Raw genomic sequence first — 25,783 nt, 5'->3', positions numbered from 1 at the left:
TTCGCTACATTTTACAGTTCCCTCTTTTCCTTTTCTATCTTTTAGTCTCCTCTGCTCCTGACTTGCTCTCTGCCTTTTGTAGGGGAGGAAAAGTCCTATTCCCTCCACCTTCTAGGTTCTTAGCCAAGACACCCCTGTAATAAAGAGATTAGCAGGAGAAAAAAAAACAAACAAAAGCTTAAGAAAGTGTACACCTGGAGGAGGCCCAAGAAAACTGAGTAGCTCCCCAAAATGGCCCAAGCCCCCACCTTAAATACCATGAAAACAAAAGGTGCTGAGGGTGGGGAGTCAGTTACAGGAGGTTACCAGAAAAGGCACAGTAAGTAAGGGTAAAGTTATTATGTAGCCTTTAAAAAGACTTATTTATTTGACAGAAGGAGCTAGGAGCACAAGTTGCAGGGGAGGAGGGCAGAGGGAGAGAATCTCAAGCAGTTTCCCCACTGAGTGCAGATCCCTAGCTGGGGCTTGGTCTCACCATCTGTGAAATCATGACCTGAGCTGAAATCAGGAGTCAGATGCTCAGCCAGCTGAGCCACCAGGTGCCCCTGTTATGCAGATTTAAGTTGTTGTCTTCTCCTTTGATAGGAGTTCCTAGAGATTTAGGGTCCTTTCTTCTGGGTACAGAGAGGGAGACAACCTTACAGATGGAGATTTCCTGCATAAATGTAAATGTTTCTTACAGAAGCTTTGTTTTCAGAGCTGCTCCTGTGTTTGCAGTTTTTGTTTTTTGTTTTTTTTTAAATAATGAGTCTAAAATAATTGTCATGCCAAAGAGGTGTATTTTGGTGTGACAAATTCTGCTGTCCTTCAGTTTTCATGCTGGAGTCTGGTGGCCCTGTGTTCTCGGGGGACCAGAACAGGAAATAGCAGTCCGTCCCTCTTCCATTGAAGCCCAGCCTAAAATAATGTCTTTTATTCTCTCTTCCTTTTTATTTAGCATCCTTCATTCTCTTTTAATGTGTTATTTGACTGTTAAATATTTAATGATTATGTAAATGACAGTGTTGTCAACTAATCTATGCCAGTTTGCTCATTCACAAATTTATACCAATGGTATTCAATATATTGAGGTAGGTGAAAGTGATGAATATTCCCTCCATGCTTTCCTATCCAACTACAAAGCAAAAAAAAAAAAAAAAAAATGTTTCAGATGGAATCTAAGGGGCAGAATCCAGGTTCTTTGTCTGGTCTAATGATTAGATTGCCATAAGACAGATCAACAAGAGAAAAAAAAATTGATGATATACCTACAGGAGCCCCACAGAGATGTGGAGACTCAGGCAGTCAGGGAACTGAGGCTTGTCTACCATCCAGAACTAAGGAAGAGATTGTAGGGGTTCCAAGACTTCAAAGAGGAGGAAGACAATTGACAAGATGAGAAGAGCAAATGTTTGGTAAGCAAATGTTTGCCATGCCATGCAGATAAGTCTTTCTGAGAGAAAAACTTTTCTCTGGTAACAGCTTGTTGCTGGTACAGGGTCCCTACCTAAATTCTTGGAAGCAGTCAAGGGGGAGGTAAAAAGTTCATCTGGAGTCTGCTGGGCCCCAGTTGTCTTTGGGTTGAAATAACCCACAGGCCAAAGTGGCACATTCTGGGATGGTCTGTTTTGCTCCCTTTCATTCCCTTTACTGAAAGCTCAGAGAAGCTCTAGCTCTTTTGCCCTTTTAGGTCTTCCAGTATTTTTTTTTTCTCCTTTACTTTTTAAAAATTGACATACAGAATTTGCCATTTTAATATGTCCAGCACAATTCAGTGTCCGACATCTTTTTCTTTTAAAGATTTATTTATTTATTGGAGAGAGAGCGCACGAGAGGAAACGCGAGTGAGGGGAGAAGCAAGGGGAGGGGGGAGAGAATCCTCAAGCAGACTCCCTGCTGAGCGAGGAGCCCTATGCAGGGTTCCATCTCAGGATCCCCAAATCACGACATTAGCCAAAATCGAGAGTCGGACACTCAACCATCTGAGCCACCCAGGCACCCCAACATCTTTGTTATTCATTGAGGCAAAATTGACATAGCATAAAATCAATCATTAGCCATTTTAAAGTGTGCAATTTAGTGCCATCTAGTATATTCACAGTGTTGTGTAACCATCACTTCTAACAAGTTCCAAGACATTTTCATCACCCCTGAAGGAAACCCTATATCCATCCAACAGCATCTTACTGGAAATACTCACTCAACACAAATAGGAAAGCATTCTAGAAGTGGGTTTAGCTAACCTTCTAACTGGAGGCAGGCCAGATGAATTTTCCAAGAAAACAACTAAACATAGGACCATTTTGGAATGAAGCCAAAGGTGCCATTTTGAAAGGGAAGAGATCTCTGGGTTCACTAGATTCTTAGAACCTGTTCTAGTAAAGACAGTGCCTCCTTTTTAACCCATCCGTTCATTTTGAATATAGTCATTTAACTAAGTACAACTCATTTCTCACATCCTATATGGTAATTAACAACATTTCCTGTGTTGATCAAATATAAACTACTGAGGCATTTTGTCAGCCACTTCTGAAGTGTGGGCTTCTGATAGAAATTTGCTACTCCTGGAGCATATATTCCTAATTAGGGTAACTTAGCACCCTGAGAGGGTGGATGATACCAAATAGACTGACTCATATATAGGACATTGTCCATGTTGAATTACTATAGTATTACATCATATACACCATTAACTTTTGCAACTCTAATTACAAAAATTGATTAAAAAAATGAGTGTAGAGGGAATATTAAAATGGAGCTCTGAAGGAACATGTGTCCCAAAGCAAGCTTGAAAGCATGATCGGGTTGCTGTGTTGCGAGTGATTCCAATGGTTAAAGATACGTATTATTCATACAACATGGCACCTAAGCCTAAGAAATCTATCTCACCTGGTCTTCAACATGGAAGAAAAATGGGCTGTGTTATACTTACAGAGAGGCCCAGTTTTCCAAAATGGTTAAAGAATTTTCAAGGGTGTTTTTGATGATCTCTGATTTTTACTCTACTTCATTTTATTTTTTTAAAGATTTAATTATTTGAGAGAAAAAGAATGAGAGATGGAGGGCATGAGCAGGAGGAGGGGGAGAGGGAGAAGGAGAGAAGTAGACTCCTCATTGAACGCAGAGCCCGACATGGGGATCAACATGGGGCTCCGTCTCACGACCCTGGAATCATAACCTGAGCTCAAATCAAGAGTCAGCCACTCAGCTAACTGAGCAACCCTGATTTTTACTGTAATTACTTTAGAAACCACCTCTGCCACCTGAGTCCCTCTCCAACACTCCCCCCCCCCCCCAGCACATACACGGTGTAAGATGAGACTCGCCGGCATTAAGCTAAGCTAGGCTCTTTGAATTTCCTGAAGAAGTTTAAGGTGGGCTCTCCAGCGCACTGAAAGAATTTCAGATCTGCCTATTGAGAGAATATTCAGAAAAAATATTATCTTGTCTGTATAGTAGTACCCCCCCATCCATGGGGTATATGTTCCAAAACCCCCAGTGGATGCCTGAAACCACAAGTAATACTGAACCCTATATACACTGTTTTTTTTTTCTTATGCATACATACCTATGATGAAGATCAATTGGTGAAATAAGCACGGTAAGAGATTAATAACAGTAAGTAATAAAAAAGCCATTATAACAATGTACGGTAATAAGTTATGTGAACGTGGTCTCTCCCTCAAAATATCTTACTGTACTCACCCTTCTTCTTGTGATGACATAAGATGATGAAACACCTACATGATGAGATGAAGTGAGGTGGATGATGTAAGCATTGTGATGTAGTGGTAGGCTCCTATTTTTTTTTAAAGATTTTATTTATTTATTTGAGGGGGAGAGAGACAGAGAGGGCAGGAATTTGGGGGGGAGGGGCAGAGCAAGAGAGAGAGAAGCAGACTCCCCACTGAGCAGGGAGCCTGATGCAGGGCTCGATCCCAGGACCCTGGGATCATGACCTGAGCTGAAGGCAGCAACCCAGGTGCCCCAGTGGTAGGCTCCTTTTGACCTGAACATATGGCAGAGGGAGGGTCATCTGCTTCTGGACCCAGCTGACTGCCAGTATCTGAAACTGCAGGATGCAAAACCATGGCTAAGGGGGAGGCCTACCGTAACCTACATCTAGAATCCCATTGTGAAATTCCAAAGCCAGAAACTAGATCAGTTTATAGTAGAACTGAATGATGGATTTGTGGCTTGAATATCATTTCCTTATTCTAACTAGGCAGTGATGCAAATATAATCTTTATATATGGTAACTTAGATTGTGTGTCTGTTCTCAGAGCTGATGTGTAAAATGTCTTTGTAAAAATCTCAACTTTTTGATTTTAAATTAACAAGTATGCAGGCAGGAGCTGTATTGATTCGGAGTTTGCTGAAATTTTTTCATTTCTTAGTTTCTAATTATGATTCCAACAGGTATTATCTTTTGATGCCTATTTAGAAGATGAAGTACCTGATAAAAGCCAAGAAAACTACAGAATAAGACGCTATAAAATCTACTTCTACCTTGAAGATGACACAATTCAAGTAAACGAACCAGAGTTGAAAAATAGTGGAATACCTCAAGGTATCTATTTAAAGCAGAGTTATGCTTCTCTTACTTCCGATGCCTGCCTTTGTATACTGTCTTTCTCTAGCTTTTTAGAAAATACTGTGTACCGCTTAGGTGTCTAACTTGTTGGTGACAATGAACATAAACATGCTGGTAGCTTCTGGTCGTTGATGGTGACTTCCCTCCTTTTTACCCCCCATACCTCAACATGGGCCGTTTCACTCACTCTTGTACGGCGTATTTGTTTTCTGTCAGGCATTGCTCCAGTTGGAGCAGACTTTCCTGTGTATCTGGTCTTTTCACTATGACCATATTACTGCCTTCACAACACTTTCCGGGTGAAGAGAGGAGACTGTTGTCCACTGCCCCTTCCAGATCTGTATTCTCTCTTCTTTCCTGAATTCGCTGCTGTTGGCTTCAGCCACCCTCTCCTCATACCTGTTATCTTGAGACTTTGATGGTTCTTCAGGAGCAGAGGATCATTGCTCCTTCACCCCCGTATGCCAGTCACCTTTGTACATGGTCCTTTTCAGCCAGACAAGAGTTAATTCTGTGACATGGGCACCAGACAAACTAATCCTAAATTGCATTATTAGAAGTAGGGCGGAGATCGGGGGAGATGACTGATTTCTTCTGTTTGTGCTCTGAGTCCTTTACTTGGGACAGTGCTGAGATCTGGATGTGTTCAGGGGACAGCAACCATGGTGGTAAAAGGACTGAAAATTTGTGTGTGAGGCAGAAGAGTGAAAAGGATATTTGTCCATAAAGGGAAGACTCCAGTATGCCTGGTTAATGTCCTCAGGAACCTGAAGGGCTGCTATGGGGAGGAAGGGTGACCTGATTTTCTGCATCCTCAATGCTAGGACCTAGGGGGTCAGAATTTAGGTCGGTAAGAAGAAGAATTTTCTGGCAGAGAGCTACCAGAGGTTGTGGTGGTTGGTTCTGGATGAGCATGGGGGTCAGTGTTGGGTGTAGGGGAGGAGAAGGATGGCCTAATTTGTTTGGTCCTTGGTATACAGGGATACTTGGGGGCAGGTCAGGGATTCTTTTTCACGGATAGCTTAGTAGAGGCACGGTGGAGGGGAGTCAGGTGTTCGTTTGGTGGTTAGTATAGATGACCTTCAGAGGCCACTTCAAGCCCTCAGGAGTCATAATTCTTAGGTACATTTATTGTCCCTGTCTTTTCTGGAGTATTGCCATCTTTGGTACCTAGGCTCTGAAATTGCCTTCTCCACTACAGTCTCTACTCCTTTGACATTCCTTAATTGTTCACACCCACCGTCCTTGTTCTCCATTCTGCTAGCAAAACTTATCCTGAATCTTTGTCTCTCTATGCCCTTTGCTATTCTCCTAATCCAAGCGGCCTTCGTTCCTTGACTAGAGGAAGACAATAGCCTCCTGATAGGTCTCTCTGCATCCATTTCTGCTCCTCCTGCAACCTATTCTCTACCCAGCAACCAGAGTATTGTAGGGGGTGTAACCCGAGGCAGTGGTGGCCTCCACGAAGCATGCCTGCAGGCTTTCCTAGAGGCCACCAGACCCAATGAAAATGCATCAATTACATGGTGCACTAAAACAATTCAAAATATACAATGAGAAGCAAGGGGAAAGGAATGTCATAAATTCACACACACAGGACAAGGTACAAGTGCGTGGAAGGGTGACTGGCTGAATCCAGGGGTGGGCAATGGTCCTGTCTGTCTTTGCTGTGTCAGCCTTTTCTGCCAGTAGTGTGGTTTAGAGACCAGACTTGAAGTTCAAGCAAGGAGGACCCCAGACAGAGGGGACTTTGGGCTATTGGCACACACACTGCTGGAGAGACAAGGGGATAAGTGGGCCTGGCCACAGCTGTAGCTCACCAGTAAGCCTGCTGAATAGTCATGGGTTTTGTTTGTTTCTTGGGGAAAGGACAAATGGGGCCAGAATGGGTGTCACCAATGAATGAGTGGCCGAATTAAGGCCTCATGAATACTGAGTACTCATGAATATTTACTGCTTTTGTATATTTAGTGCAGCATGAATATTCAGAGACCAGGTGCCTCATATATATTTAATACATATGGAAAATTAATTATCTCCTGGTCTTTCCATCCCTTTCTTTATATGTTTGACATACGCATGTTCTATTTAGTATCTACTTATTGTTGTTTAACACATCTCAGGAGTTACAACCAATGCTGAATAAACTTTTTTCCTTAGTAACAACTTGTCTGGGCCCATTGCCTCCATGTTGATATACCACAGTGGGTTCGATGGGGGAGAAACAGAGGAATTTCTGGACCGTGGGCCTCTGAGTATAAGGTGTGATGAGGCAGTATGCAGAGGACTTCCTTCAGAGCTCATGAGATTGAGGTTTTCTTGGCACGTAGCTCCCTTGCATCTGGATGATGAATCTGGGGTCAGTCACCATGGCCAAGAAGTGTCTGTTGAATATCTACTCTGTGCCAGGCACTGTGCTGGGTTTTGGGAGAATGGACAAAAGTAAGAAGACCTCCATCTCATAGAGCTTATGGGCAAGCAGTTTGGAGAGGGAAGGGAGCAAGGTGACTAGTCCCAAGAATTTTGCAATTATTCCGGTTAGAACAAACAAAGACAGTGATGGTAGGAATAGGAAACAGAGGAAAGATTTTAGAGACATTTGGTTGGTCGACTTGATAGGCCTTGACCAACAATTAAATATAGAGAATGAGGAAGGGGAATATCTAATGATAAAGTATCTACTTTATCATTATCTCATTTAATCCCCCAACGACCATCTAAAGTAGGTCATTGTTAGCTTTTACAGAAAAAGAAACAGGTTTAGAGAGGTAATTTGCTTCATCTAACTCTTTTAACTGATTGCCTCAGAGCTCACTCTGTGGTTGAGGTTTTCAGTCACTTTGTGGTTGCAAGGATGGTGATGCATTTGCAAAACCCAGAAGCATGGAGCAAGGAGCAACACTGGGGGTAGAGGTTGGTTATGTTTGTTTGGACACATGAAGCCTTTGAACATGGGTTGGGACATCTGTATGGTGACGCCCAGCAGGCAGGTAGAATCTTGGGATGTGTTTTCAGAAAGAAAGTCAAGACTGGAGATGTGGACCGGGAATCAAGGGTGCCCAGATCATGAATGGAATCATTTGGCTTATTCTGCTACATTAGAAGAGAGGCACTGTTGAGGTGGTGGAAGAAGGAAGAAGATTGGATATAGTGTCCGTACTTGGTTTTACTAGTGGAGGGAGAAAGTGAGGATTGGTCAAAGGAGATGATAAGAGGTGTCCTCATTGTTCTTTGTGCCCTGACATACTATGCACTCGCGGGTCTTTTAATTTGGATGGAAGTATGATGCTTTGTGAAGGAACAAGAAGTCTTTAGACCCTTCAGAGTCATTTTTTTAAAGATTATTTATTTAAGAGAGAGAGGGTGAGAGCACAGGCAGAGTATGGCCTAGGTGGCTCAGTCGATTAATTGTCTGCCTTTGGCTCAGGTCACGATCCCAGGGTCTTGAAATCAAGTCCCTGCGTCGGGCTCCCTGCTCAGCAGGTAATCTGCTTCTGCCTCTGCCCCTCCACCTGCTTGTGCTCTCTCTCTGTGTCAAATAAATAAATAAAATCTTCAAAAAAAAAAAAAAAAAGGCAAGAAGCCTAGTAAGGGAATATCAGAGTAAAGCATTTAAGTGAACATAAATATGATAAATTTTTATAAATATATATTCTTACTAATATAAAATATTTATAAGAAAATATGTTCTCCTAAGGCAATACTGTCACTTACATAATTAAACACACTTAGGTAAAAAAGATGTTCATGGAATTCAAAAGTTCTGAATTTTCTTTCTGTTCAGAAGTAATTCTTCTTACCTGTCAGAGAGAGAGAGAAAGAGAGAGAGTGCAAGCACGCGCACGATTGGGGCGTGGTGAGAGGCAGAGGGAGAAGCAAGCACCCACTGAACAAGGAGCCCGATGCGGCATTCGATCCCATGACCCTGTGATCATGATCTGAGCTGAAGGCAGATGCCCAACCAACTGAGCCAACCAGGGGGCCCATCTTGCTTATTTTTTGATGACCTTCCTCACATGACTTCAGATGTACACAAATGACAGACAGGAGGTCACAGAACATCCTGAACATTTATCAGTGACTTACATTTTTTTCCTTATTATCCTTTTTAAGTGAAAGCTCATATTCCTGCAGCTTACTGGCCCTGTCTAGTGAGTCGTTAGTTTTATTACACTATCCAAGAAGAAAAACGAAATGCAACCTCGATGAGGATCTTGGAAAGGATTTTATAATACTTTTCAGTTCTCTCAGCCTCTTGATTTCAAATCTCGCATTGGCAGATTCCAGACGTAAACCGGAGTTAGTCATAATGATTTATTTGAAATTAATTCTTAGGTGAGTAGGGGGGGATTGTGATTCATAAAGACTCATGGGGGGAAGAAAACCAACTCTGAGTAAACGACAACTTTAAAGCCTCTTGAAAATTTCAGAATTTTCTGATTGAGTCTCTCTGATCAGGCTCTCTCTGACCAGTTTCCCTGAGGGAAGGCGCAATTCGAGGGATATATAGGGAATATATGGTATCGTGATACATATAACAAGACTGAATTTGTCAGCAGAGATACTTGGCAGGCCGTAGCAAGTGCTGTGGAGAAAGCAAACACAAATAACCACTCTATCATCAAGCACTTTTTATTCAGCAAGAAACCGGTCTTTCTTGAAATACTTAATATGATAATTCTTGCTAAGGAAGGTCCGTTAGGACAGAGGATACTTTGGAAAATCACTTAAGGGGCGCCTGGGTGGTTCAGTGGGTTAAGCATCTGCCTTTGGCTCAGGTCATGATCCCAGGGTCCTGGGATCGAGCCCCGCATCGGGCTCTCTGCTCAGCAGGGAGCCTGCTTCTTCCTCTCTCTCTGCCTGCCTCTCTGTCAAATAAATAAATAAAATCTGGGGGAAAAAAAAAGGAGAATCACTTAAATCCCTTCTTTAGGCTTTCCTAAATGAAATGATTGGGAAAAAAGAACAAACAAGTGCAATAGGCCAGTGGCTCAGACTTCGGTGGGATGGGGTAGAGGGTGTTTCTTTCAGTTGTGTCTTGAGTGGCCTAGGACTGCTTCTCATGCACCCATGGGCCCTGGGAAGGGGCTAGGGATCATATTTAGGTGACGCACACTGATGATGTCCCTATCACTTCCATGGGGTTTCTGTATTTTCCAGATGGAAAGGGAGGTCAGATGCATTTGTTCTTTTGTATAACTGATCATTCAGAAATTAGTGCATCCGGAAGAATTAGCCTCCTTTTTAGCTGCCTCTCCTATCCTGTTTGTTTGTTTGTTTGTTTTTGGTTTTTTGTTTGTTTGTTTTTTTTTTAGGGGCGGGAGGAGTTTGGAATAAGCCAGAAACAAAAGAGGCATGATGCCAAAATAAGCATTCAGTTACATGCAGCTTCTAATCAGAACAACATATTTTTAATGTTCACGAATCCTTGCTGGCAGAGAGATCTATATACGTTATAAGTCAAGTCACTGTCGCACTTCAAGGCTTGCTTTTATTTCTTGCCAGAACATCACTCTCTTTTTGGTTAGATGTGTCATTTGTGTAGAATTTGTTGCTGTTCTGTTGGAATGTAGTTAAAACAACGTTACACCAAGCCAAGAATGTCAGAGGTTAATCCCAGTAGTTCTACTTGTAATTGTCTAAAAGAATCATTGTTTGTCAAATACTACCAAATCCAAACTAATCTATGCTAAAGAAAGGCTAATGATGAGAAACCTGCCGTAAATTTCTGGTGAGGGCGGTACCAGTTGTCAGCTGAGAGCGATCATCAGAACCTCGTGGCCCGCTGCAAGAATTTCTGATTCTATAGGCCTGGGGCCAGATTATAAACTGGCTTCTGCTTCCTAGTGAGGCCTTGGTTAAAAACACTGATTTCCACTGGGCAGTTGTGTTGGCCCTTCAATGTAGTACTTTTTTAATATGTTTTTTATACTCTAAGATAATCTGACCAAGCAAATGTAATCACAAAATGTGGCATTCACGTGTCATTCACTCATAGTGGCCATATACTACATCTTAGTACTGCATCCCACAAAGTGAAGGAGGCATGGTCATAAGGTTGCCAGAGAAAATACAAGCTGCCTAGCTAAATTTGATTCTCAGATAAGCAATGAAGTTTTTAATATGTCCCCCAATATTGCATGGGCCGTACTTATATTAAAATTATACACTGTTTATCTAGAATTCAGATGTAACTGGGCATCTTCTATTTCAGTGGGCTCAATCTGGCAACCCCAGAGGGTGGACCCTGGGGAAGGGGATGGTCATTGAATGGAGAAGAGAATTTCAGAGTGGAGCTAAGTCCGTGGCCTGTGAAGACAGGTGTTTGTTGCGTGGTGGCTACTCAATAAATATTTGCTGAAGAAGGAAAGGAGAAGGAGGGAGGAAAGAATAGAGGAGAGGAAATGTGGTAGACAACGTCTAGAACACAACGCAGGTATCAGAAATGATACCAGGTACTTTGAGGGATCAGAAGAGGAAACACCAGTATCTACTAGAGAAGACATTTGAGTGGTACCTCAGAAGTTCCTCCAGATAAAGATGGATGATGAAGGCGTAATAGCCAAAAGGAACAGCATAAGATGAAGGAAGGTAGGAAAGCGGTAGGGTGTGGAGTTGGGAGGTATGTGGGAGCAGATCCTAAGGTATGTAAGGAAAGTGAGGCAAGAAAGCAGTAATGCAAGAGAACGTTAGAGCATAACATGCGTGCATTTGGGGCTCATCCAGTGGCTGGGTGGGGGGGGCACATAGGATTAGGATCTTTCTTATTATGATCAGAGATGTGGAATTTTAAGTTCTGTATTCTTTTGCTACAAGACAGATGTCAGGCTATCTATATGGAAAAAGTTATTCTTATGAAAACAAAACTCCGAAGAGGAACTTTTGTAAAAATACAAATGGAGTAGTTATTTGAGCAAAGGAATAATTGTAAACAACAAGAGGAGGAAAAGATACTCTTTCGTGTCTGATCCCAGTGAAGAGTCTTCGTATTTTTAGGATACAGACTTAGTAGACACAGAAATACTGGTCTCTAGACTCACATGGATCCTAGGTCTGCAGCGTTACTAAAAGGAACTAAATACACGGAAAATTAAGATAGAGGTAAGAGGTTGGAGTCTTAATTCTGGAAGGTGAATTTCTAAAAACCAAATTTAGTGGTATGAGCAAAGATCTAAAGCAAGTCCCAACTGAATGAAAGGAAAATGCATTAAACATAAATGGATATATCATCATTTTGATCTAAACCACAGGGAAATGTTAGAAAGTTAAAGCTTGCAGAGTATAATCAGATAGCAGGGCCTTTAAAAAGGAAGAGAGATTTAAAATAGGAAGATCAGGAGGAGCTTAAAAGCAGGCACCCGATGCCTGGACATCTGCCCAAATTGTCTTTACGGGGCAGTCAGGAAGGCAAATGTTTAAAAATTTAAAGGGTAGATATGGTACTTCTGTTCTTGGTTTTCCATTTTATAGCATTATTTTTATTTCTATAATTGATCTCAGGTTCTTTTCAATGCATGCCAAATACGTGCCATCCTGCCCATTTCTTTGATACTCCAGATCACATTCTTGCTGGTGGAGTTTCTGCCATTTATCCTGGAGGACTATAAACACACAAATATCAATAAATAGAAATTTTCGACCCCCCAAAGGACACAGTTGAGAGATGGCCACGAAGACACCATGGAAAGCTCTCAGGTGCAACTGTCCATTTCAAATGGCCCACATTAGTTTTCTGATTAACATGGTCTTGTGACTTTGGATTTCTTGTTATTAAAAATTGTCTTGTTTAGTTAGGTTTGCCTTCTCTTCTCAACCCATGAGTGGTGATGGAGCTTCTCTGGCCTCTTCAGAGAACCATCTCTAGGAAAAGTGTGGGAGCATACATAAGGAAGTGTGAGGGCCTGGGATATGCAGGCCTCTGGGGTGGGGTGGGGGGGTAGGTGTTGGCCCTGGAGGGGGTGTTGCTACAGTGGGCAAGTGTGCCCCTCTCCAGAAAATTGCCTTCAGAGAACAGAGAGGCTGTTCTTTGGGAAGAGCAGTTCCATCTTCTCTCTCTCTTTTTCATGGTGGCTGTCAGCTCTTCTCCCCATTTCTATCCTGCTTTGCCTCTAACACTCCCTCCTTTCCTTCACTGAAGTAATCTGTGGCTGTAGTTCAGTTGAGACATAGTTCAGTGCGATATAGTTCCGTGCAAACTGTGGAAAATGCTGGTATATATTTATTTTGTTAACAGTTTATTTTTAAGTAGTCTTGACACCCAAGATGGGGCTCGAACTCCTGCCCCAAGATCGAGTCATGTGCTCTTCTGACTGAGACAGCCAGGCACCCTGGAAAGGGCTGGTATTTACTTAGAGCTTCAAAATCCAGGTCCAGGATCTTCTGTCATTTGTTAGAGCGTGACCTTGAGCACATTACTTAACAACGCCGAACCTTGCTTTTCTCGGCCATAAACTGAATATTTATATTTCGTGCATTATCTGCCTCATGGGATTAGTGAAGATTAAATGAGAAAAATGTATATGAAATCATATCCTAGGGCTCTGATGATGATTCTGATTATTATTATTTGAAAGCTCTGTAGGTGGGCCGGTTCTTCCCACCTAGAAAAATAGAAGATTCTTATTCAAAGTCTTACTGAACGGAAATCAGCAGCAACTTGCTTATTTGAATTTTTGTAATTAAGTACAAATACAAAGTAGATGGAATTTCTGAACAGGCTCCTGGCTGTTGAACAAATTTTTTATATCTTAAAAACTGTCACAATATAAGTATTTTTAAAGAGACATATAATGGTTTCTGAAAATACCTGAAATGCCCATGCTTTTATAGATGTTTAAGTATGCAATTTGTTCTAAATGTCTAATCTTGAATGATTAAATAATTTGCATACTGTTTTCAGTGGCATGAATTAAAGGCTAATTGAAGTACAATTTTTTGCAGTAAAATTATATCATCTTTTATGTAGTACATTTAAAAATATTCTAGGCCAGTTCTAATTTTATAGTTTTATTATTTTAATTTAATGTACCAAGTAATTAAAAATTGCTACAGAGAAAAGAAGATGAAAATGATTTTAGTTCATTTTGCCTGAACAGAGTGAAAAGATGAAGAGGAGAAAAATGGAACAGAGTTCAACACAGTTGCTGGCACATAAAGATACTCATTAAATTTCCGTAATGAATAGCAATGAATAATTTCTAAGTATTTCTAGACGTCAGGAAAAGGTGCCATTCTCGGTGCTATAGAAAATAGGAACAAGATTGCTTGACCTCATTATCCTAAAATGCTTCCATACAGAGGTCCCACAGGCCACTTGGACTTGAACCATTAGACCCTCAGTTTGCTCTGCTCACGTTTTCCCTTCTTCCCTTTACTCTTGGAGTAGATTCTAAGGCCAAAGTTGGTCACAGATTTTGAGAGACCATTCTCTGTGGGTATCTTGCATTTGGGTAGGTGCAAGTAGAGGCACTGCCTGCTCTTTGTTCTGGACTGTCTCTTCAGGGACATCTATATAGCAAACAGCTTTTGAAGATAAAGGGGAGGTTTGCTCATGGCCGTGGGAGATAGAGGCGGTGTCTCCTTCCAGAACAGAGGGAGGACAGGACATGCTTACTGTCCAGTCTAATAAAGGTCATGTCTCCCTATGAGACAAAAAGCAGGAATGCTTACTATCCATTTTAAGGCTTGGGTTTCCTAAGCTTAGGGCTCCTCTCCTGTAACATAGCCCACCACGTGGGCAGGAGTTACGCAGACCTTCTTGGGTCATCCCGTGGGAATCGAGGCTCAGGAAACTGGTGTGAAACATGCTGGTGTTCTGGCTGCTGTTATTGCTGTGAATTTATCTCTAACCAAGGCAGTCTGTGCCTTCTGCCAACATCCATGAACCTGCGGCAGGCTACCTTGTTAATTTCCAAGTAGAATAAAATCTCATCTCAAACCCTAAACAGTTCTTGACAACAGGTTTCGGCAGGATTTGGGTAAGTTGGCTGGTACGGTGTGGTGTAGTTTGCACGCTCATCTAGGAAGCAAACCCTTTCACTGCCAGTGGCTAACCACCACTTGGGGACCCTGGGTCCGTATTCTCAAGAGTAGAAGTGAAGGGGCACCATAGGGTTAGCAGTAAAAGATAGAATGGGATCCAGAACCTTTGGCAAGAAAGCTGTCTAAAACAATGAAGCCTCTGATAACTATCACTTTGTAGGGGTGGCTGGGGTAGGGGAAGAAGAGCTTGGTAGAGCAAAGAAGATGCCATGCAGTTTCAGAGCAGCATGAAGTCTTTCATGCTTATAGAATCTACAAATCATGGTGCTGGCACCACCATACTGAAGCTGATAAGCTTTTTTTTTTTGAGCCGAGAGGATGCATTTTCATGTGCACTTTGCTTTGCCGTCATAGTGCCTTATTTGGTGTGCTCACATTGAGTGCTTGTTCTGGAAGAAGACAGGATGGCAGTGTCTGGCCCATTAGGTCACCCTCTCTGTGCCCCTCTTCCTTTCCTAGTCTTTATGGTTTATTATAGAACTTTAGTACCACTTAGACAACTTTAATAACAAACATGCAAGGCTGGTCAGTACCTGTGGACCTCAGAAATCTCAGCTCCCTCAGGTACCCTCAGAGTCTGAACATAGTCATGCTGCCTCCAAGAACCAGCCCTTTGCCCACTTTCCTGTTGTGGGACGGCATTCAGGGCTGTTACGGAGACGTGCTGTGACCTTTTCTTCATTAGCCACCTGATGAAACAGCTGTGTTTGGTTCCATACCATAGGGACTTTCATCCGGCGTCATCGGATTTCACTCCCTCCTCCTGATGAAGATCAGTTTTATACGGTGCATCATTTCAATATCAACATAGACATCGTCTTCTATGGCCGGACATTCAAGATTTATGACTGTGATATGTTCACAAAAAACTTTTTGAGGAAAATGGGAGTCAAATTAAACCCCCTGGGACAGTGTCCAGAAGATCCTTACATGAAGTTACGGAGAGAGGTAAGGAGTTGATGATGTATCTGTGAGCTGGTATCTTCCGAATGAGAATCCAGAAAGGAGAGTCAGTAAAGGGTATCTGCACTCCTGACGCAGACGTGAAAGAATTTTCGGGGTCATAGTCACTGGAGTTGTCCTAATCCCCTTTAGGCTGGAGGGAACTCTAGATGTTGACCTCAGTGCAGGAAAGCCTCACTCACTGCCCCCGCCCCCACTTCTCTCCATGGAGAGTCTTCTTTCCAGACAGTAGGAATCTTCAATGAGCCGCCCACATGGGACAAACTCTAAGGCCCACTCTTACCTGGCCTTTCCCCGTTTTGGTTGCCTAACCCTGGGAAAATGTTTGCTTCTGTTCTACTGATTTATTGCATTTATTTATTTATGCATTTATGCATTTATTTATTGTATTTATTTATACACCTTGGGTATAGCTTTTTTCTTCTTCCCCAGGACTCCCAGCTCTAGCGATGATGGCATCAGGTGTAGGGATATTCTAGCGGAATGGAGAGGGCCATGATTCTGATGTACCCCATTGTAAAAGGATGTTTGTCTTCCAAGTCTGACCCCAGTTAGTGTAGGGAGGCAGGAACAATGTTCGCAGTAGTATTGTTTTTCTAAAGTTGTCTTTTTTTTTTTTTTTAATGATCTCTTGGCCCAAATTTTGTGTTTTTTTACAGAAGAATCTGAACACGTAGAAGGGCAGGTTGTCAGGTGGAATGTCACATACCCAGCCAGTCTTCTTATGAGGACTTCAATTCAAATCTTTTGCTGCCTACCCAGAATTTCATTATTGTCATTCTCCTTTTTTATGGAAGTATGGTTAGACAGAGTAAAATACACAGAAATGAAGCAGGCAGTTGGATGAGTCTTCACAAATGCATATGCCCATGTAATCCACAGTCCAAATCGAGATACAGAACGTGTCCATCGCCCCAGAAACATCCCTCTTGGCTTTTTCCAATCAATCACCCTTCCCACCCAGGGAGAGATAACCGCCGTTCTCACTTCTATCCCTATAGATCAGTTTAGTCTCATTCCTGTTGTTTCTTAAACTTGTAATTAATTTCCTTGCAGAAAGATAACATGAAATTTAGAATAAAATCCTCCTTTAATTCTGCTCTGAGCTCTTGTTCAAAGCTGCGTGTCGGGTCATTCATCTGTTCCCACCTCCTGGCCCCAGCAGAGTTATCCTTTAATGTTGTAGGCATGCAGCCCTCCTGAGAAATATGTATTGTTGCTCCTGGAATATTTAAGGTGAAGTTCCTATGGAATTATACCTGTGTATATTGGCATACGAGCAGATTTATCGTTTGGGTTTATTTTTATTTTTTTCCAAATGCCCTAGATGACAGAGCCTAGATAAACATGAAGTCTCTACAATGAGAAGAGAGAACCTGAAAGAACGGGTCCATATGAATTACCACCTTTTGCATATGGCTTCGCTCATTTGCTAACAGTTGGTATTCTACAATAGTGATTATGGATGGTGATGCATTATATTAAATACAGAGAGCCTTGTGCCATTTCATAGATTTATGAAGAAAAAAAAATCTTTTGTGCCAGGAACTGAGAATAAATACCACAAACAGCCAAGAAATGTTTTAACTAATTTCCTTTCAGGTTGGGAAAATCATTTTCGCATTTATTCCCTCAGGGAGAAAGCTCTTCAATAAATATAGCAATCTGTGGAAAATTAGGAGTTTAGTAAGAGGATTTTATATTGACTTTAATGCATTTACTTCTCCAGTGTTTGGTGCCTTCAAATATAAAGTTAAAATTAAACAATTTAACTTAAACTGAAAAGAGCCCCAGTGGTGTATAATCAATAATGCATTTCTTAAAGGCCTTATAATGCCAAAGAAACATTTTTCAGTTAATGAAAGTAGAGGTCCCATAATTTCATTTAAATATCCAGGATAAGGAAGAAGGATAAGAGCCTCTGGAAGGCCGTGATGTCTCCCCACAATCTTGGAGTAGGTGTCCCCCTAGACTGCCCCAGACAGATAGAGTTTTGAGAATGGACAAATACGATCACATAAGCCGATATGGGACTACTTCTCCCTTGCCACTGAGCACTCCTTTATATAACGATTCTGTTTTGCTACAGCAGATAGAATGGGAGCAATTTTGCTCCAAGACAGGGCTGAGAACATGCAAATAGAGCTCCACCAGGAAACCCGCAGAAGTGGGGATACCTGGGCTGGGGAACAGAACCCGCACAGCCATTCTGTGCGGCTGGGGAAGTTCTCCATTTGCTCTGCTCCTGTTTCCACGCCCTTCCAGATCCTCGATAGGAAAAGCTTTGAAGCAAAATAAAACTGGGACTATGTTTCCTCCCTTTTACTTTTACAAAAATCTTTGGATGAATGAGGATATACAGATATGAATTCTCAGTGAAAAGACAACAGGTTTTTTGGGGGGTTGAGATAAAATTAACATATGCTCAGACGTATAAATCTTAAGCATACAAATCAACAGGTTTTGGAAAATGTATGCAGTTTAGTACGTGACACAAAAATCAAGATGTGGAATATTTCCATCACCCCAGAAAATTCCCTTCTCCCCCTTTCTGGTCAGTCCCCTACCCAGAGAGGAAATTACCGTTCTAATTTCTGTCACCACATGTTAGTTTTGTGTGTTCTTAAGCATTTTAAGTCTTGGAGAAGAGCCAGTTTTCAAAGACATCACGAAGTGTATTTTAGTGTTTCAGATTACTGTTTGATCTTAAATGCTTCCTACTACTTGATTGTCTGTATTTTTAAGGTGAAAACTTGCTGTAGGTGTATCTACATGTATGTCATTCGCGTGTTGACATTAAAAAAAAAATCCCATAATAGTCAATGGGCAAGATATCTTTACATTCTCTGATAGCTTGCATCTCAGAAGTGGTTGCGTAGAACTGCTATTCTTGACATTTTTTTTCTGTTTTCAGACTCTAGACTGCATGGACCCCTTACGTCCCTATGAGTCCTTTGACACCCTGAAACAGTTCCTTGAGTACGATAGGAAGGTGTTACGTTTTTTCTGCCTGTGGGACGACTCCGCCTCGCTGTTTGGGGACCGTAGGGAACTCATTCTGCATTACTTTCTGTCTGATGATACCATTGAAGTCAAAGAAGTGACGCCACACAACTCAGGCCGGGATGCTATGTCATTGTTCCTCCAGAGAGGAAAGCTCCCTAAGGTGAGCAGCGGACACAGAACCCCTTTCCGCATTTGCCTGTGACCTCAAAGACTCTCGTCACTCCCTGTCGGGAATGTCGGGCCCAGGTATCAGTCACCATATGTTAGTACAGGTGTCTAGAAAAGCTTGATTTTGTGCTCTCTCGTAATATACATCTGTGAAAGTACCACAGAGGATATGAGGTAGGAATATTTTGAGGTAGGAATATTTTGCGTTTAATTAAGGCAAGTAAAGGAAGAAAGTCAAATGTAAGAGAAAGCACATATTCATTACAGTTTGTTATCAGTCTTCTGAACCTAAAAGACTCTCTAGTTAGAATTGCTGGTGGGGTGCCTGGGGAGGGGCACAGTCAACTGAGTGTATGACTCTTGATTTCAACTCAGGTCATAATCTTGGGGTCCTCTGCTCAGTGCAGAGTCTGCTTGAGGGTCTCTCTCCCTCTACCCTCTCACCAATAAAAAAATAAATCTTAAAAATAATTTAAAAAACAGTTGCTCATGCCCTTGGGTAGGGCACTGGCCTCTGGCCTCTATATTCTACTGAGGAAGTTGCATGGTTTTGGTCTATGTTGTGAATGTACAAATACACACGTGCACACGTGCACACATACATGCGCGCACACACACACACTCCTATAAGCGTATGCACAAGAGTGACTCTTAGAAGAGTAGCCATCAGTCATCAACTAGCCACTGGCTAGTGTCAATGAGAGCTTTTACATTTTGTTACTATTAAAAGAGAGTTGTGACACTGATCTCTACACGTTTACGGCCGTGTGAGAGCTAATGTAACTTGAGTGCAGCAGAAACAGCACAGAGACAGAAGACCTGGGTTAGAATTATGGGTCTCCCACTTAAAAGCTGTCTGACCTTCAGCAAGTCACGTCACTTCTCTGAGTATATTTCCCTATCTCTAAAATGCTGGTAACAAGGCCTCCCTCTGGAAGTAACTGTAAAAGGATAATATAGTAAAAGACACCCACTAAGAACCTAAAAACACTATAAGGACACATAAAAACATAAAATCCTTTTCACAGCTTTGTGTTATGTTTCATTTGTTATTTGGATAAAATATTTTTTAAAAAATATTTTTAAAATTTATTTATTTGAGAGAGAAAGAGAGAGTGAGAGAGCGCATGTGCAAGCATGTGCTTGGGAGGGGGAAGGGCAGAGGGAGAGGGAGGAACAGACTCCCCGCTCAGCTGGGAGCTTAATGCCAGGCTTGATCCCATGATCCAGAGATCATGACCTGATCTGAAGGCAGATGCTTAACCAACTGAGCTACCCAGGCATCTCTGGTTAAAATAGTTTTTAACTTATTCTTATTGTGACTGAGGAGGTTACCATGACACTCATTTCTGATACAAACAACGGATGTCTATTTGGTCCTCATGGGAGGTTCTCCCAGATTCTCAGAGCCCACCGCCAGAAACCACGCTGTGTTGCTTGGGCTGCAGTGAAGAGGCAGGATTTGTCGCAGACGGGACTCTGGGGTATGCACAGCGGGCAGCCAAGAGGTACCTGGGAAGCCGCTTTTTAGAATGGCTCTGACTGATACACTAATTATAAAATAATAATGACGCACCTGACATTTGCAGTGTGTCTTGGCATCATTTGATTCATTTATTCATTCATTCAGCAAATATTTATCAAGTGTTAACTGTGTGCCAGCTCTGAGGTTACAGTGTGAAAGAAAATGGATTAAGTCCCGATTCGTGGAACTTACGTTCTCATGGGGGAGAGAGAAAATAGCAGTAGGTATTCCCTTGACACTCAAACATCCTTTGAGAAAGCGAGAAATCAGTACTATTATCGCAGATAGATGACAAAACTGAAGTTCCCAGAAGGTAAATATCTGGCTCCAAGTCCTGTAGCTAGTAAGCGGTGAAGACAGAATCTGCTCCAGGCGCGCTGGTTTTCTCTGTTACGTGGCTTACTTGCACCACATCTCCTAAATTCACACATTTGAACTTGGCATTTTATGTCACACGTATCTGGGGTGATTCAGATTTCTCATCTGTCTATGATTTGAGAAACTGATCACCATCAATTTGCATAAGTTAGTTACGAGATTTCCTGCAGCTCCCCCAACTAACTGCTGGGACCACCCCCAGTGCATGGAACTGAGGAGCATCGAGGGTCGCTCCAGGCCGCAGTTTCTGGTAAAGGCTGTTAAAGGTGCTCTGTTGTTCTTGTGCCTCACCACGCTGCCTCTGTCTCGCGGCCAGCTAGTGCTTCCCGAGCTCAGGATTGGGCAGGATGCTAAGCTGAGTAAAGACGGCAAGGCACGGTTTCTTCCTCAGGGCATTTCGTAGTTGAGTGCAGAGAAAAGATGTCTGCCGATGAGGCATTTAGAGAACCACAAGGGCTGCTTTAACCCTGTGGTAGGTGCTATGGACGTGTGGACTGGGGACAGGCCAGGAGCATGTGAAGGGTCAGGGGAATAATGGGCCTTGATCAGGGCCTTGAAGGATGGGCGTGGAAGTATAGGGAGAGGTACATGGAGTGTGATGGCCGAGAAGAACTGTGTTATCGAGAGGATAGCCACATTTCTCTCTGCCCTTCTAGTCTAGGTTCTTGCCTGAGACCACGTCCCACCCCCCATCCCCCCCACACACCCAGAATAACAGATTAACAGAAGAAAAACCAACAAACATTTAATTACCTGCATACCTCCCGTAAGGAAAGGAAAATGGAGTAACTCCCTGAAATGGCCGAAGCCGCCATCTTAAACATCATCTCCTCTTAAAGGTGGAACAAACTGCCAGGGGAGGTGGGAAGGAGGCCAGTTATAGGGAGTCACGGATAAAAGCACAGTAAACAGGAGGAAGGTTGTTACGTAGATTTATGTTGTCTTTTGCATTAATCAGAGGTTTTAGAGAGTACAAGTCTTCTTTCTTTTCCTGGTACACAGAGGGAGACACTCTTACAAATGGAGATTTCTTTATAGATGTACATTTCTTTATACAGAAGGATGGTTGGTACTCAGCTTTTCCTGTGCCTGCCGTTTCTTAAAAATAACCAGCTCAAAATAATCAATACACCCAAGAGACGTATTTTGGGGTGGTGTGTTCACGCCCCTTCACATACAATGCGTATTTCCCATTTGAGCCCCTCACCCTTCCCCTCTCTGTGTTTAGTAGGCCATCTACCACAATTTGTTTGCATTCTGTCTTCTAGTACGGCCCACCTGGAGTCTATCAGCCAGGCCAGATAACAGATCGAACAGTTCTTAATGTGTACAGTGGCTTGGGAGAGAACCGAGTCAAAGGCTACCTGTTGGATAAATACAAGGTAAGGAGCCTCATGTTTTGTTGCTCTTTCCAGTGCGGCTCTCCTGGAACCTGACATGTGCAGGGAGTCACAGATTCTCTTGGGGGAGTGACTGTGAATGAAGTTAATGACTGTATAAATACATATGCAACGCATCGCTGTCTGTCCACACCGAACATGCTTAAGTGCGTATATAAAGACTTTCCAAGTGTTAACACCGACTGCTTGTTTTGGCTTGATTTTTAAAATCCTGTTGTAAATGATACAATTGAGGGGTGGGTTTTTGTTTTGTTTTGGTTTGGTTTGGTTTTGCAATTATGTTTCTTTCGGGAATGAATGCCTACCTCTTTGGAGGGTCTGTGGTGCCCACACTTTGTTCCTTTGTTTTTATTAGCTAGGAAAAGTAGATCAAGAGTTTTACAAAGATGATGACCTGTTCATAGGAGCCACCATCAACGTGTGGGGAAGGAAAGTGCTTCTTTGTGACTGTGATGAATTCACGAAGACTTATTATAAAACAAAATATGGAATTGGTAAGCGAAACGTATGTCCATTAGAAAATAAAGTATAAAACTTGGAATCTTTGTCCCCTGTGTAAGATTTTAGTTTTGGGTTTGAAAGTCTAAGCTCATAATCGCTACCATTTATGGAGCATTTGCTCTCTGTTGGGCATTCGTTGGCTTCCGTATTCCTAACAATGATTCTAGGCTCATTACCTTCATTTTTGAAGTAAAGAAACTGAGGCTTGGAAGGGGCTCACTTGTAGGAGGTTATGCAGTGAGTGAGGGGTGAGCTGAGATTTGAACTTGCCTGCCTGCTGCCAGAGGCTTCGGTTTTCCTTTATAGCCAGCCCCCTGCCTTACTGCAATATGGGGTCAGTGTTTTCTGGTCAAGCAACTGAAATGGGAATCTGAATGGTTTTCTTTTCACTGAATTCTTGCTTACTACAATGGTTATACTGCTTCTTGAGTTTTCTGGGGGAATTTTCTTGTGTCAGTTGCTCTACCTTTGCTGGTGAAGCCTGGCTACGTTTCCAGCTTTCTCTCTTCTTGGGTATCCGTTCTATTCAGATGAGTTCAGTTCAGAATGAAGACAGGTGATTTATTAAAAACCTACTAGGCACAGGTTATTGTAGTAGGACTTAGGAGCTACAGAGTTAAAGAGTTTCTTGGGCTGGAAGGAGAGTGGAAACCTATAGCACATTGGATGGTGTTATGAGAATGACAGAAGCAGGCAGAGGATCTGATACAAGACCTGAAAAACAAACCCCTCATTTGTGAAACCTGCCAGCCAGCTCTGCCCCCTTTCTGGGCCCTGTTCCAGGTACCTGCTGGCGCTAGACTAAGTAGGGGTGGCAGGAGTTGCCGACCTCCCAGGCTGGGGTCTGGCTGGGGTAGGAGTGCTTTTACTCCTGCACGCCTCTCCGAACCTTGGAATGTTCTTGTGAGCACACTTCCCTGAGGGGAGAGATGGAGGCCATAAGCAACCACAGCTTTCTAGAAGACGAGGTGCTTTTTCTCTAGAATGAGATGAGCACCTCACGGGTCTTGGTGTTCCATTGTGGAGTATTCCTGGCCTCCTGGGAATCTCTTTCTTTCTTTCTCTTTAAAGATTTTATTTATTTATTTATTTATTTATTTATTTATTTAGAGCTGGGCGGGGGACAGATGCAGAGAGAGGGAGAAAGAATCTCAAGCAGGCTTCACACTCAGTGCACAGCCCGATGCGGGGCTCAGTCCCAAGACCCTGAGATCACGACCTGAGCCGAAACCAAGAGTCAGATACTTAAGCAACAGCCACCAGGTGCCCTCCCTCCTGGGAATTCATATCTTGTGGGAGAAGGCACGTACCACACACAAAGCTTTGGAACAAAAAAGGACATTGAATTTCACTCTTCAGTACATTAAGGGAATTTGTTCCACTGCAGCTGCAATGCCCGATTAGGCAGAATGTGTGGGCCCTATGGGGCCAAATTGGTGGGATCTCCCAACATTCTTCCTCGTCTGTGGACACCGTTGGGCATATTGGTTTTGGGGACTGTGAGCAAGAGGCAGCCAGAAAAGTGCGTGTGGTGGCTATTGTAGGAAGTGGCTAGTGGCCCATAGGTCTTTGTATGGGAGAATTTTTTTTTTAAGATGTTATTTATTTATTTGATAGAAATCACAAGTAGGCAGAGAGGCAGGTAGAGAGATAGAGGGGAAAGCAGGCTCCCTGCTGAGCAGAGAGCCCGATGCGGGGCTTGATGCCAGGACCCTGGATCACGACCGGAGCTGAAGGCAGAGGCTTAACCCACTGAGCCACCCAGGTGCCCCAGAGATTTGCTTTTTTATGAATGTCGGTGCCTATTTAGAGCCAATAAATCTTCAGTGTTGGCTACTTAAAGTTTGAAAAAAAATATATATATATATATGTAAAAGATGAGTTAACCAAAAACACTGACTTGTGTCCCACTGAATGATTATCTTCGTGTAAAGGATGGGGCAAAGTTTCCAAACCATCATAGGTTCCCTTCAACCTAGAGCCCAACATCTGGTTGGTGTTTGTCTGTCAGCTTAATTTTGAGACTCTGAAGGTGGCATTTGGTAAAATGGACATGGTGCTGGTGAGACATGGGACACTGTTAGTTTCTTAACATGTTGGCAGGGAACTTGCCGAGGCAGAATGAATTCACTGGTGTACTCTGTATCTAGCTGTGCTTGGCAAATGGATCTGCTTCAGGTGACCCATGGTCCATTTCTCTTGAGCCCTAGTGCTTAATTTCTTTCTGCTCACTTCTTTTGTTCACTCTATAGGATTATGTATTATGTAAAAAAAAAAACAGTTTGTGCCTTCAAAGCTAATATAACACGAGCATTATGCGTTTAAACAGAAAATTATGCAAATGCAAAATTATGATGCATTTTGTAGTCACGCTGACTTTTTATATTTCTCATAACATATGTTAAAATATCCCATTTAACAGACACTATTATTACACAACATTTCTTGAGTAACAACAGTGTACTTAATGTAAGTAATGACTAGAAATTATATCCACGATGCAGTGGGGGCGGGGGAGTGGGTGGGTTGTGAATCCGTGTTCTCTGATAATCTTTACATTGCCTTTTCTGACTTTTTGGTAAGGTTAAATTAAGATGCTTCATGTTACTTGGATACCGTTACTTCTGACATTTTCACTTGGTTGATAATTCATTCTGCTTCTCCAAATTCATAAGACCAAATTCTATACGCCGTACTTCGGTATTTTGGGAGCTCAGACCTGAACAAAGTCCTGCCCATACCCGAGGTCACCTTTCCTTCCATGTCAATAACTGTGGTCGGTAGAATGCGTAGTGTCTCCGCTCCGCAGCCCCACAGGAAGGAGATGGCAAGTGCTTACCACACAACCAGGGACCTCCTAAGAGGAAGCCAGAGGGGACATTCGTAAATGCAACCTCAGGTGCTTTTTTCCAAGAGCTATTTGTACCCTGGTGTAAAACCCAATTTACCTCCTAAAAAGAGAAGATTCTTCTGTGCATTTAAGGATTCTAAGGAGAAAGCAATTCTGTCAACTTCTTGCACAAAACACTCCAGTGTGACTACCCCACCAGGCAGCTTGGCCATCCCGCCGGCCCTGGCTCACCTGCTGGGTAGTAGCATGTCGCTCCCTCATTATTTCGTGTGGATGAACACGGACTGGCAGATGGAGGCCTGTTGGACTTTCCTGTAGCATAAAGGTTAGAAAAGGCTCCAGGGGCTCCAGCATGTGTTTCTTTCACTGAAAGAACA

At 42.6% G+C, this 25,783-nt stretch overlaps 1 protein-coding gene across 2 annotated transcripts in view; it reads left to right on the top strand.

Moving 5' to 3' along the window:
• EFHC2 (EF-hand domain containing 2) overlaps positions 1-25,783 on the top strand; it is a 186,538-nt gene that overhangs the window by 67,732 nt on the left and 93,023 nt on the right. For both annotated transcript variants that reach the window (XM_080795161.1, XM_080795162.1), the window contains exons 3-7: positions 4,399-4,549; positions 15,339-15,562; positions 18,492-18,743; positions 21,923-22,036; positions 22,410-22,548. In XM_080795161.1, coding sequence (XP_080651287.1) covers positions 4,399-4,549; positions 15,339-15,562; positions 18,492-18,743; positions 21,923-22,036; positions 22,410-22,548 — 880 coding nt within the window. The remainder of the gene's footprint in view (positions 1-4,398; positions 4,550-15,338; positions 15,563-18,491; positions 18,744-21,922; positions 22,037-22,409; positions 22,549-25,783) is intronic.

The sequence above is a fragment of the Martes martes genome (assembly GCF_963455335.1).
Source record: "Martes martes genome assembly, chromosome: X".
Lineage (NCBI taxonomy): Eukaryota > Metazoa > Chordata > Mammalia > Carnivora > Mustelidae > Martes > Martes martes.
Note: the sequence above shows the minus strand (reverse complement) of the source record. Positions and strands in the feature narration are given on the sequence as shown.